General features: G+C 44.3%; 1 protein-coding gene across 5 annotated transcripts in view; it reads right to left on the reverse strand.

The window, feature by feature from the left end:
• LOC138267638 (uncharacterized protein F13E9.13, mitochondrial-like) overlaps positions 1-13,396 on the reverse strand; it is a 98,162-nt gene that overhangs the window by 83,593 nt on the left and 1,173 nt on the right. For 3 of the 5 annotated variants that reach the window (XM_069216751.1, XM_069216750.1, XM_069216754.1), the window contains exons 2-4: positions 12,034-12,118; positions 11,869-11,951; positions 3,580-3,760 (exon numbers count right to left, since the gene is read on the reverse strand). In XM_069216751.1, the coding sequence (XP_069072852.1) occupies positions 3,580-3,760; positions 11,869-11,951; positions 12,034-12,106 (337 nt within the window). In that variant the 5' untranslated portion in view covers positions 12,107-12,118. Of the gene's footprint in view, positions 1-3,579; positions 3,761-11,868; positions 11,952-12,033; positions 12,119-12,377; positions 12,718-12,738; positions 12,836-13,396 lie in introns of those variants that run through there. The other 2 variants (XM_069216753.1, XM_069216749.1) reach the window with 2 other exon arrangements.

The following is a 13,396-nucleotide window of genomic DNA, read 5'->3' on the forward strand; positions in this document are numbered from 1 at the left end:
AATAGCATAACAGATTTGGATGCATAAAATAATTAATCAGGACAATGTTCTTTTCTGCACTATTTCCCGTTTTGTTGCCTCATAACCTATGAAAAGCTGGTCATCCTAACGGTAGTCCTTTATGCGGTTTATATAAAAATTTACCGTTCTTTTAGGGTCCATCCTATGCAACCTCTCCTCCCCCTAGGAGGGAGCCGCGAACTAGAAAAACGGCATGGTAGTGGATTATCCCAGATGGAAAGGGGTCACCACCTGTGGAAGGAAACCAGTTCTGGTTCTGCAGACCAACTTGTTGGGATAAAAAGTGGTGAATGGGTGGTTGATGCACAGTATTTGCAACTCACCTGCTCGAAAGTGATAGCAACAAGGGAAAACCTCTTAATAGTCAAGAGTCGTAATGGAGAAGTACAAAGCGGATCAAACTAAGCACCCTTCAAAAAAGTGACAACCAGATTTAAATCCCACTGTCGCTTAACAAACGGAGTGAAAGAAAACACCTCTCAAGTAATGCTAAACAATGGTGGTCTTAAAAGGGAATGGTTGATCCTGTAAACAGAGGAAAGTAGACAAGGCTGCCAGATACCTCTACTTTGTATCCACAGAACAGCATCCATGGGCTAAAGAAAGCCCAAACTTGAGGATGACTGACAGCTACACCTTCAAGGGGTCAATCTGTTGATCTGTTTACCAAGCAACAAACCTATGACACCTACCAGAGTTAACCATTTTGGTGGAAAAATGACATGAAGATAAGGTCACATACACTGCAAAGTCACATAGCTGAAATGCAGTGAATAGTCCCTGCTAACTCTTCACACATGAAGGTGTAGTTTCTGGAGATGTGAGTGAAGAACTCGACCCTATGACTGGGAGAGAAGATCCACTCGGGGAGGAAGATGAATCACAGGACACTGGCAGAGGTGCATACTACTCCCTTCCCGGCCACTCCAGAGCCACAAGGATGACTTTGGCATAGTCATGGTGAGGCTTCCTCATAACTGGAGGAATCAACGGTATGGAAGGAAATGCGCAGGGAAGTGGAAAGTTAAATTCAACCAAAATGCTGCCCCTGATGCTATAGAACGTCAGGCAATGTGAATTGCTGAATTGGATGACTGTATTGTTCTGAAGGAAATGCTGAGCCCAAGGTGGTATCCAGTACTGCCCCTCTGAACAAGAGGCACTGAGAAGGAAAGTTGATCAGCAAGAATGCTGTTGATTATAGATGTGACGGCACAATCTACATAGTCCTGGCCTTCAGAAGTTGTTCGTGTAGATAGGAAAAAACTGGAATTCCTGACCTCCTGAGATGTGCCGCTACAACCGCCGACATGTTTGTTAAGATTTGTTGTGCAATGTCAGGCCAAACAGAAGGGCTGCAAACTGGCAGAGTCTAGCCAACTTTGAGGCACAGGTACTTCCTGTGAGACTTCAGGATTGGTATATTGAAATACGCCCCCTGAAAGTTGAGGGACATCATCCAGTCTCCTTGACTGAGTGCCAAAAGAACCTAAGCAAGAGATGACATCTTCAAATTCTACTTTGTGGAGGAAGATGTTCAGAACCCAGAGCTCCAAGAATAGACAAAGACCAAGGAAGTGCCAGTCTCCTGCTCTGGCACCAACTTCACTGCTCTTTTCTGAAACAAGGATGCCACTTCTTGATGCATAAGGGAGAGGTGCTCCTGGGAAAGGTCAGATTGTGAGTGAGGTATCTGGTGTGGAAACTGCTGGAAGAGTAGTCAATACTCCTTTTCCACAATTTGCAAGAACCTTCCAGGCCTGTGGAAAAAGGGAAATCCAGCCTCCAACTGGCCTGAAATGAACTGACAAGAAAGAACTAGAACTGCTCCCTTGTGGTGGCTGGGAAGGAGGAAGATTATGAAGGAGTGACTGTGAGTGGCCGGTCGGCCTCTACCTTATCCATGAATCCTGTATTATCATAAAATGAGGTTCTGCGACTGATGTTGAGTGAGGGCTGCTTAGCATTGGCAGAAGCTGAGGGCTCTCCCGAAGATACCAAAACTTTCGAAACCCCAGATATTCCTTTCTGTGAGTAGCAAACCAAGGGAAAAGGCCATGGCAGTACTTGCCTTAAAACGTTCCAAGGCTGCATAGGCCTTCTTCTTGAATAGGTTGGTGCCTTCAAAGTGGAGATCCATCAGTGAGGACTGAACATCGGAGGAGAATCTGGACGTTCTCAGTCAGGTGTGTCTTCAGACAATAATGGATGTTCCCATAGCCCTGGCAATTGAATGAACTGTATCCAGAGAGGAATGGATTACCTGTCCAGAAGCCCGGTGCCATCTCGGATGAAATCTTGGAAGTGAACCTGAAGTTTCAGGGGAAGATTAGAGATGAAGGTGCTTGCCATATCCAATGTACATGCACACAGCATTCAAGCAGACATGTGGCATTTAAGGAAGTAAGCTCTAGGCTTTCAGTCACAAATAGTTTCTTGGCCCAATCCTTCATTTCTTTTTACTCCCTATTTACTGGGGAAGTAGGGAAAGTACCAGGAGTGAGTTTAGACAAAACCTGAATAACTAGGCTTTCTGCTGAATGGTGCTCAGACAAAAATAAGGGGTCACCTGGAGCAGTTCTATACTTTCTGGTGCTAGACTTACCGGGGTTGAGGATAGCAATGTACCTAGTGAAAGGTCTAGGAGAGCCACATTAAATGACTTCTTGACACAAGACTGTAGCACTTCTGTAAGGATGTTGGTTTTGGTTTCCACAGTAGGTAAATGTAACTCTATACTATCTGCAGCCTTTCTTATTATGGATGGACTCAGGGGATGGAGTACCACGGGGTCCAAATATTTCACTTGTTGGTAGGCGTCAACCCTGCTAGCCTCTGTCAGTTTTTGGAAGTTCTGAAAAACTTCTTGGGGATCTTCCTGATATAAGTCTGTGCAAAATGGATTATACAGCTAGGAGTAGTATCAAGGTTATTTTTCTTTCACTCGACGCTGTGCCTGCCTTGTGGACTTATGCACAGATGCAAGGGGTTGAGAGCCAGCAATGGGTTGCTCTGGAGCCAGTGTCGGGGGTACAATCAGATCGGCAGAACCGCAGGGGTAGAAGGCCACTGTAGAATTGGCATCAGAACCAATGGTGGCGCCGTTGGCTTCATCTGTTGGGAGAAGAAAAAAAAGGGGCACAAGGGCCAGAGGGAAAATCTGCCAGAGTGCATCCTTGCAGCATTTTCATAGGTCCTTTGGACAAGGAAGAGCAGAAAAGACAAATGAGGACAGTGATGGGAATAGAATAACATCAGACAATCGACATAATGAGCTTTAAGTGGAACCGTATATGTCTGTAGACTAATAGGAAAGGGCTTATTTGTGAGGCAGAAAGATACATATTCAATGACTAAAGAGCTCTAAATGCAAACGCAGAATGACAGGAATGGGGTAAAATAGATTTAGACTGAGTATATATAAAAGAGACCAGAAGAGTCTCTCCAGTACTTCAACATATTATTGCTGAGGTGATAGTGAGGTGAGGGCAGTTTACGTCTAAAATGTTTACGACCGGTGCTATGAAATTGTGTACTCATGTAAAGAAAATACATTACCTGCTGCTAGAGCGACTGCCATTGCCTGTTGATTTGCACAAGACAGAATCTGTATGCCTAGCGGCAGACGTGGACAAGTTTGCCTCACAGCTGCACAGGTTACTGCCATAGTTGCTGTAACTTCTGGGCCGATGGAAAGTGAGTAAGGAACATCATGCATGTTTTCCACGATCAAGCCATCCTGTTGAGTAAAAACATGATTATGTAACAAACCATAGTTAAAGGTATTTTATCAAACAGACTAACCTTTTATAGAACTATAAAGAAGATTGTCTCATATAAGATGAGTTAAGTACCCAGTTGGCGCTCCCCCCATGAAAGTTCATATGAATATAAAAGCCTCTTTATTAGACTCAATTAAAGGGGCACCACTCAAAGTTCTTTCTTTATCATGGAAGGTCCACTCCATGTGACATCACTGCCTTATGCTGTAAGGTGAAATCTAAATCTTGAAGGGAAAATGACCACTAAAGCAACTTCGAGTTGTCACCTTTATTGACAATCATCCATCTCAGATATTTGTATTGGGTCAGGGCAGTGAAGAAAAACTGAACAAATAGGGACAGAATGTCTTCAATGCCCAGACAGTGGCATACATCTTTTTGTCAATCATCAGTGAGTTTACTTCTCCCGGCAGGAGACAATGAATGTTTACAGCCACCACAATTTATATCAATGACCATTCATTTTATTTTATATCTTTGTTACGGTTCAGCCAAAACTCAAGCTCCTTGTGTCTGCAAGCTATAAAAATATACCTAAAACCCCTGCAGCCAGGCCACTTTTTGATTCAGTCTCCACCTGGGGGGTTTCCTCAGGCAACATTAAGTCAGGTTTGTGTCACTGCACGTGCTGCATCACTAACCCTCTTTTAATTGGATCTCTTAAACAACTGAAAGTACTGAAAGGTCCACCGACAGAGGATCTATCGGTCAAAAAATTAAAGAATAAAACCCAGAAGGGGGAAATTGAGGGTATATGGTTACCATCCACTCAGCATTTCTATAGCAGACTTTTGCAGTATTCTTTTGTACCACATACACAACAAGAACTGATTGTTCTAAAATATGATAAACCCTGAACCATCCATGTGTCCTCTCCAATCCAGAACCTGAACTAAAGGCAACGTTGGAATTGGGGCCTGGTGTTATAGGCAGATAGGAATCAGGAGCAGCACTCTACTCCTGGAGTGGCCCGTCCCTTCCCATTTGTGCAGTCCGGGGTCCTGCTTTCTCCTGCCCTCTATCCAGGTCCAATTTCTCTTACGATATGATTGTGAGTTTCGACTGAAACATCATGCATTTTATTCTCATGTCTTGTAGTTTATTTTTGCAGAATCAAGGCTTTGTCTTTGCCATTGGACTGCCTGAATAAAGTAATGAAAGTGGAGGATTGTCAAATTTACATATGAGATTTCACGTTGCCTGGTGTGTTGTAGAACTACATCTCTATCTACAGCACTACAGCAGCCCCTGTGTCTGAGAAATGTACTGTTAATGTGTAGTATAGTCTTTGTGCCCTTCTCACATAAGTGGCCATGTTTGTCAGAAGCCTTAAAATCAAGTCAGGCCACACTAAATAGTGATAAGGGTCAATACGCTAACACTTTTCAGAAAAAGAATACGAGTCCTTCTTTTCTACCTTATTGTCAGTCTGGACTGGATGGTAATTAGCACCCACTGGGGCTTTCACCCTATCAGCAACTTCAAAACATTCTAAAGGCTCTTGGGGATCTGAAGAGTCTGTTGGTTCATAGTCACTGGAAGAGCAGTAAAATTCAGCAAATTATTTTTTCTGATTCTAAAGTCAGTATTAACTCAGAGTTCAAACAATCTACAAGGAGCCAAGAACAAATATCTAGCACAGTATCTTATCGCCTGAATGTTAAGAAAACATCACATTTGAGCCAGTCTGTAAAACTGTTCAGGCATAACCGCAGTGCTTCATCAGATGTAATGAAAAGTTCTGGATTGCAATCAGGTACAGCTAAACACAGGAGGAAAAGTGTGTTAAGTAAGCACAAAATTGAAAGATGTAGAAGTAGATGCTAAACTTGAAACCTTTTCATGATAGCTTGAGGAAGATGAGGAAATATTAGGTAATTTGGGGAATATCTACAAATGCAGGCATGAAGAGATGCAAACAGCACTTAAGTAATTAAAATGAAAGAATGAGGACTTAGAGACTCGTTCCAGAAGAACCAACCTCAGATTTATAGGCATTCCACAAAATGTTGAAGGCCAAAAACAGTCAGGTCAGGCCCTGAATGATTTCATAATAAGGTATTGTCAATAGCTGCATGTTTTGCACTGTTTATAAGCTCTTCTTACTTTTCTTTTGCATCTTTTTAACTCTGTTGTTCAGCAACAACATTAGTGGTGATCCATCAACTACTAGTTTGGGTGGTAGCTGTGTATCAGAAGAATGGTTGGGTACTTTCCTACTACTGATGACTGCTTGTGGCATTTTGTATTTTGGATCATGACAACTCTATTGCTAGCAAGTCCATAGTAAAAGCCCTGTAAAAAACGGTCAACACAAATGGCATTCCGAATGTGGAGAAAATTGAAATCTGAACACTGTTTATTGGAGAACAATTGGAAAAATGTACAACACACAGAGTTTTCCAGTAAGAGAAAAGCATATCAATATGGCCACATGCCAATGGCCGGGTGGAAACATTCATCGCAACAATAGGCCAGACAGTTCTGTTGGCTGGCAATAGGGACAAGCAAAGTTCTTAACCAGTGGCTGTGCTAGGCGCTATGCATGAACTGTTAGAACTGCATGAAATACAGAAATATCATCCTATAAAGTGCACACCCAAAACTACTGTTTAGGAAACTCCTCTCAAGTACACAAAAGTCTAAGCTGAGAGGACAGACTGGAGATGATAATTAAGTCACAGTTGAAAAAGTCAGCAATAGGGATGATGAAAAAGAAGGGGTAAGCTAAGCAAGGGCTTTAAAAAATCTGACACTCCAGAAGAGCAATACTGCACTGCTGAAGCACCAAAATGCAAACTATGTTAAATTTGCGCTTGACTGTATTCTTCGAGATAAATGACTAGAAATTACAGATTTCCTAGCTATCGAGAAGGAAAGTCTCAATTCTATCAAGGACACGGACGAAAAGATTATGCACATCTTTCTTCACCTTTATTAACCAGCAGACTTCAAAGAACATTAATAAAAAACATTAGCTACATTTCTCATGAACCAATGGGAAACAGGCATCCATAACAACATTTTCCAATCACATAACAGGCCCTTGTGTGTGTGTGTGTATATATATATATATATATATATATATATATATATATATATATATGCGCAACGCCTATTCATGTTTCTGTTCAGTACCTACGGGAGAAAAGGTAAAAGACGTTATCCAGATCTTTACAATGAGCTCTCATACCAAGTGCCAAGTCGTTGCATGAATTCATCAAGTTATCACATCATCCAAACAAGAGCTTTAGTAAACCAAATTCAAAACACTTCCTAAGATCAATTACATTATTCAACATTGTTACTTAGTGTTAGATCGAACTATCCTAGGGAGGTGAGGAGATTCTCCATGATACCTCGAGGTGGGATAATCCTCACCTCCATGTTCCTAATAGACCGGAAACTTTTCTTTTCAACAGCTAGGAAATTCTTCATTCTATGTCAGGGATGAAGGACAGGAGTATGCATGTTTAAAGCTTACTTAGCACCAAAGCTGCAGCATCAGAAATAGGTTTAAAATAAAACTTCTTAAAAGTCGACTCTGATGATCAGTCTGCAGCATTCATGATGTCCTCCAATCGACCACCTACGTTGATGGCCTTAGACGCCATGGCCCCCTTTGTGGAGTGGGCATCAAACAGCTGGACATCTATTATTGCTTCCGCCATTATGCATTTTAGCCACCTGGCAATGGAAGGAGAGGATACCACTTTGAAAGGTTTGACTCTTCACTGGCAGCCTCATCTCAGCCACCGTATCCTTGTATGCTTTATTGCATCTAACCACATACAGGTTTGGTTTATCATTAAAAGCAGGATGGGATACTGGCCTGGTATTCGTCTTTGTCCTCATAGAGATGGTAAACGTAACACCTTCTGGTGTAAAAACCCTTGCCTAGGCATCCAAGGCCCTCACATATGAAACTCTCTTGCATGAAATCAATCGTAACGAAATAGCCAGCTTTGCAGATAGTTCCTTTTTGGAAAGGTACAGGGTATCCTGCCAACTCATGAGACATCAGAGAAACCAATTCACAACCCCATATCTGGAATACGTGGGTTTCGGCAGTCTCATGATTCTAATACTCTTCATCTTTTTACATATCCAGGGATGTTACCCCACTGGAACATCATTAATGGGGCAATGGCCAACAGAAATGGCTGACCTGAAAGAACTGACAGTACAATAGGCTAGGCCTGCTGCGCCTGTTCTGCCAAGAAATGTAAGATATCCATAGTCTCTGTCCCCAGGGGATCCAGATGCCACTCCACACATGCTTATTAGGACCTATTGGTGGTACCTGCGGCCCACGCTTGTTGAATGAAATTTACAGTATCTTCTAAAAGCCGGTTGTTTTTACAGCATTGCCGGAAATCCTCCACGCCATGAGTTTGAGATGTCCCTTCAAAACTAGCAGATGCTGGCAACCCTGGGGACTCCAAAGACTCAAAGGGATGAAGGGCAACTCTATTGGAGGTTACCATGAGAGTTCCTTCAAGGACAGGAACCATTCCTCTGACTTCCAGATCGGTGTCACCAACAACACTTTCTGACGCCTGACTCAAGCTGCTAATCTGGGAATCATCAGGAAAGGTGTAAAGTCATAGGATTGGCTGTTAGACCAGTCCTGAAAGAAAGCATCCACCGCTATAACTTCTGGATACAAGTGCCAACTCACATATCGGGGTGTCTGAAAATTCACTCTGGGCGCAAACAGATCCAAATTGCATGGTCTCCATCTGTCCATTAAGGCTAACAAGATTCTATGACCCAGTTGCCAACTGCTAGAATTCCAGTCCACCACTGTATTCTGGATCCCTGGAATGTTTTCAGCTGTCACCGAAATCTGTTGTTGTAAGCAGTCCACCCTCAGAAGAATGCAGCAGGAAACTTGTCCCTGGTGACGGACTAGATCACAAAGGGTTCAGCCAGGCGTTCCAAACCGTTGATTTCAACTTTCAGATTCTCCCTGTGCATCTGCCCCCCATGGAGATGCTGCTGCATCTGGCTCCCCAGCTCAGACAGCTAGCATCTGATTCTATAATCATGTCTAGTCTTGGACTGAAAATCACCCTGCCATTCTAGGCCTCTATGTGATTTATCCACCACTTGAGTTCCATCCTGCCCTTGAGCAGCAAGGAAATCAGCTCTGAATATGTCAGACCTCTCCTGAGATGGGCTGCCTTCAGTCACTGTAGCGCTGTGTAGTGTAATGGGCCCAGGAAGATGGCTTGGATCGACAAAAATAATAGTCCCACAATCCTGGCCAACTGGCAGAGAGAGACTCTGTCTTGTCTGAAACCTTTTATTAGTTCCTTTCTTATCTTGGAGATTGTGGGCTCTAGCAGAAGTAAAGTAACTGAGTTTGAATCAACGAGAAATCCAAGGAAGGTCACCCTCCGAGGCAGATTCAATTCCGACCTATGGCAGTTGATCAAAAAGCTGCAATGGGAGTGCAATAGTCATGCTCAAATTTGAGATTAATTGGAGTGGGGACTGATTCATTGATCAGTCGAACTCCCTTTGTTCTGAGAACTTCCACCACTGGGCGTAGGAGCTTGGTAAAGCACTGAAGGGCCGATGATAAGCCAAAGAGGAGTGCTTGGAACTTGTAGCTCTGACCCCCTCCAACAGAACTGGAGGAACTGTTGGTGAGGAGGGTATATATGAACAATGAGATATGCATCCTTTAAGTCAAGTCTCACCATCCAATCCCCTGCCAGGAGGATATCCCTTAAAAGATGGATACCTTCCATCTTAAAGTGTTGATAAACCAACCATTTGTTGAATTCTTTCAGGTTTATGACTAGTGTGAAGCCTTAGTCCCTTTTCTCTACTAAGAATATGGTGCTTAGACACCCTTTTGGGTGCAATACTGACATGCAAACCTCGGCTTTGGTCAAAAGATCCATTGCCTCAGAATTTATCAGGCTCATCTCCTGGGATGAGAAACTCAAGGATCTCGGACATGCCATCAGTGTTGGGGATCCGTAGAACTTTATGTGGTAAACCTGGACCATCTCTAAAACCCATGGGCCCGAGGCGATTTTCCTCCACCTCTGAACAAACCTTTGGAGTCTGTACCTTAGTTCTCGAGGGAAAGAAAGGATATTGCTTAAGGGTAAAATCTCCTGGAGCGTTTGGTCCACCTCTGCTCGGTCTGTTTCCTCTTCCTCTTCCAGAACCTCAGCTGGGAAGACCATCCCTTGGTATCCCTTGTGCCAGTAATTTTTCAGTTTGGTTTGGCCTTTAGCAGAGCCTTGCTGGAAAGAACAGCTGGGGGAGCACCCCTGCCTTGTCCTGCCCTGGCAAAAAAACTTTTTTTAATTGATGTTTTGGCCTTATTTAGGGCGGAGGAAGTGGCAGAAGACTTTGCCCAATCTATCAAAGCCTTCCATCTGCTCTGTATCATGTTTAGAGGGCTTTTTAAACAAATGGGAAGAAAGCCTGTTAGGAGCTAGGCCTAATGATCTAAGTTTACTTAAACTCCCTGGAATCTGGGTTGCTAACCTATCTGGTCCTGCAGGGGGCAAGAGCCTTGGAAATAGCCTGCAGCAACACTTTGTCTCCCTCTGCAGGTAGGCATTGTCCCTCTGGGGCTATTCCTCTTCAGTCCAATAGTATGAGGAGTATTCATGGTCCTTGAAAAACTTCATAATTACTGAGTTTGAGTGTGAGAGCACAAGATGAACCAAACACCCATAATAAAATATACAGGGCAGCCCCCTTACTAGAGCTGTTATACTGAACCTGAATGAAGGGTGTTAGATGGCCGATCCGGCCGAGTAGCTTGGCTTCGGGGAAACAGACAATCACAGCAGTGTCAGTGAGGGTTGGCAGGAAAACCCAGACGAAATCATGCAGGGAAACCTCAAGGAGGCTGTCCCTATTTGCATCACGAGCCATGGAGAATGAACACAGCTTCTCTATCAGACCACGACGTGTCCGACAGGCTCTGGCAGCAACATGAAACAGAGCCACCTAAAGGACCTGCTCAGAACCAAAAAAATCAATGCGCTTGGGCTGAGAAGGCCTACCGCACATTTGAAAAGCACAAATATAGTGAATTACCACAATGTCAATAAAACACCAAGTAATGATCAAGGAATAGATTTAACTGACGAGCAGTGAAGAAAGAGGAGCAGGACAGGACGACACACAGACACACACACGTGCACCTCTTATGTGATTGGACAATGGTTGTTATGGATACCTATTTCCTAGTGGTTCATGGGAAATGTAGTTAAGTCTGATGTTTAATAAAGGTGAAGAAAGATATGCATAATCCTCGCCTCCAATCCTGAGATTTAATCTTAACTAGTGATTTTACTAATACCGTGATGAGTAAAATTTCCCACTAAAGAGAAAAAATGAAACCAGAGCAAGAAGATACCCAGGTACAGAGATAAAGGGATCAAGAAAAGTAAACACAGATGGAGGAACTGTTTGAGTGTTACTGCAGCAGACAACTACAGTGTGGTGCACAAGAGGAAGATGTCCAAGGAGCAACCTCAACCTTTTGGAAGTTCACAAAAGAACCTGACCAGCACATCAGATAAGATTAACTCGTTCATTCTCCTCAGGAAATCAAGGTGGTGTGCTCTTTGCAGACACTCACACTTGGGCAGCCTACTTTATGATTGTATGACGAGTGAAGTGGCGTAAGAGAACAAGAAAAGTGGGGAGAAAATAGTAGCAGAGTGCAGCATCTAGAACACACCTTACTATAAAACCTATTCCTCAAAAGCTTTACACCCAATTATGCATGGACATCAGTGCCACAACCTGCACCTCATACACACTTGCTCCCATGAATATGTAGTGTAACATATGGGGCAAATATCCACCTCCCAAGACCCTGGGCAATTACGAACTGATGACCAGGCCTCACGTTCTCGAATGCCAACAAAGGAAAACAGCGTGCCAAAGTTTTGAATTCTGCAGTAAGAGTCCCAGTACTAATCTAGGTATGTGTGCATCAAACTACGGAAAAAAACACAAATCAAATTGGTTGCAATGGCCCATTGGGGCTCTACAAAGAATTGTGTGCAGTGGTACTTACAACTCCAGCATTCTCATAAATTTCAGCGTCCACACAAGCGTCTTCCACAATGCGGGATATGGGCAAACGACTGCGAGGTGATCCTGCAACCCGTACATTTCAGGAGATTAACAGGGTATACCGTGCTATAGAGAACGATTACTCTAGATTATATATCACCCTTACCTGGTATCGCCTGTGCGTGCACCATGCCAATGACAGCAGGCTTAGCCTTCCCGAAGAGCTGGAAGAACTTCATGGCTGCAAAGTCCTAGACCGAGAAAGAAAGGAAAAGCATTGAAAGAAATAGCTTTAATTGTTAATGGAGTGTGGACTTTGTCCTTTGTGCAGATTTGTTGCCCAAGGACACCCTGTTCAATCATTACCTACTTCTGAAATTGTTCTGTGCATTTACACTAGGAAAGACACCTCAGCTAATATTTTAGTAAAATGCAACACGCCCTAATTCATCGATCACTTGATTCGCACTGTGCAGAAGAGTGATATAACTTAAAATATACAAGTCCTACCTTATGCTTCCACTCATCCATCTGTCAGCGTTCGGGGTAATAAGAATAGGGGCTAGAGCTTATCTTCATTTCCCCACTCTACACTCTCTTTTCTCGGATTTGGTGTAGGACCCCTAATAAAATCAGGCTATCCGCAGTAGGATGCCGAAGCCGCAAGACCCTTTTGTCCACTCTGAATTATCCCATGTGCTCCTTCCACCTGTTTACATGCAGGACTCGGGAGGAGGGCAGAGCGTTCTGGGAGCACAACCCCCTTAGACGCTCTCCCGGCACTGAAGACACGCCCACGTCGTCTGGATCCTCCTTTCCGTGTCACAGACACACCCCCCCTCCGGGACGTTTCTCCTCCCTCCTGTCTTACCGGAAGTCCCTCGCTGTACGGTAAACCGGAGTAAATACGGGTCTGGGGGGCCGTTGTACCCCCGGAGGGGGTTCCCCTGACTTGGGGCTCCTGGAGATGCAAGGCGGACGGCTCCCCGGGCCTCCGAACCCTTGTGGACGCTGCCCCCGCCCGCCCTACGCGCTATAAAGACAGGAGGTGGCGCGCCCGCCACTTCACTACAGTCTTGCTCTGCCACCAGCGAGGGTGTCCTGTAGGAGCTCCGAGACAAGCCGGAGAACACCCCCAAAAAGGACACCCTGCCCCCACCGTAAGCAACAGAATAAGCCCCACAGGAGACCGTATCCCCCCCCACCCTCCTCAAGCAACACTGTGCGGAAAGACAAGAGACTGTACAGGACTCTCACCCCAGTAATACAGTAAGACCCAGCAAGATAAGTGAACCCCCATCAAAGCCCCAAACCCTGTACAAACCAGGACGCCTTGGAACCATAACCGGTCTTGAAGGCACGCACATTCCACTACCGTAAGAAAAAGAAACGCAACTTTATCTTGCATCCAGCAGAGATACCGTGCAGCACTGAACCAGGCCTGCGTGGAGCAAACACCTATCCAAGTTATCATCCGGCCAGCTCGAGTGTAATCCACGTTATCCCGCCACAAGGGACTGCAGCCCGGT

Source organism: Pleurodeles waltl, chromosome 12 (genome assembly GCF_031143425.1).
Source record: "Pleurodeles waltl isolate 20211129_DDA chromosome 12, aPleWal1.hap1.20221129, whole genome shotgun sequence".
Classification (NCBI taxonomy): Eukaryota; Metazoa; Chordata; class Amphibia; order Caudata; family Salamandridae; genus Pleurodeles; species Pleurodeles waltl.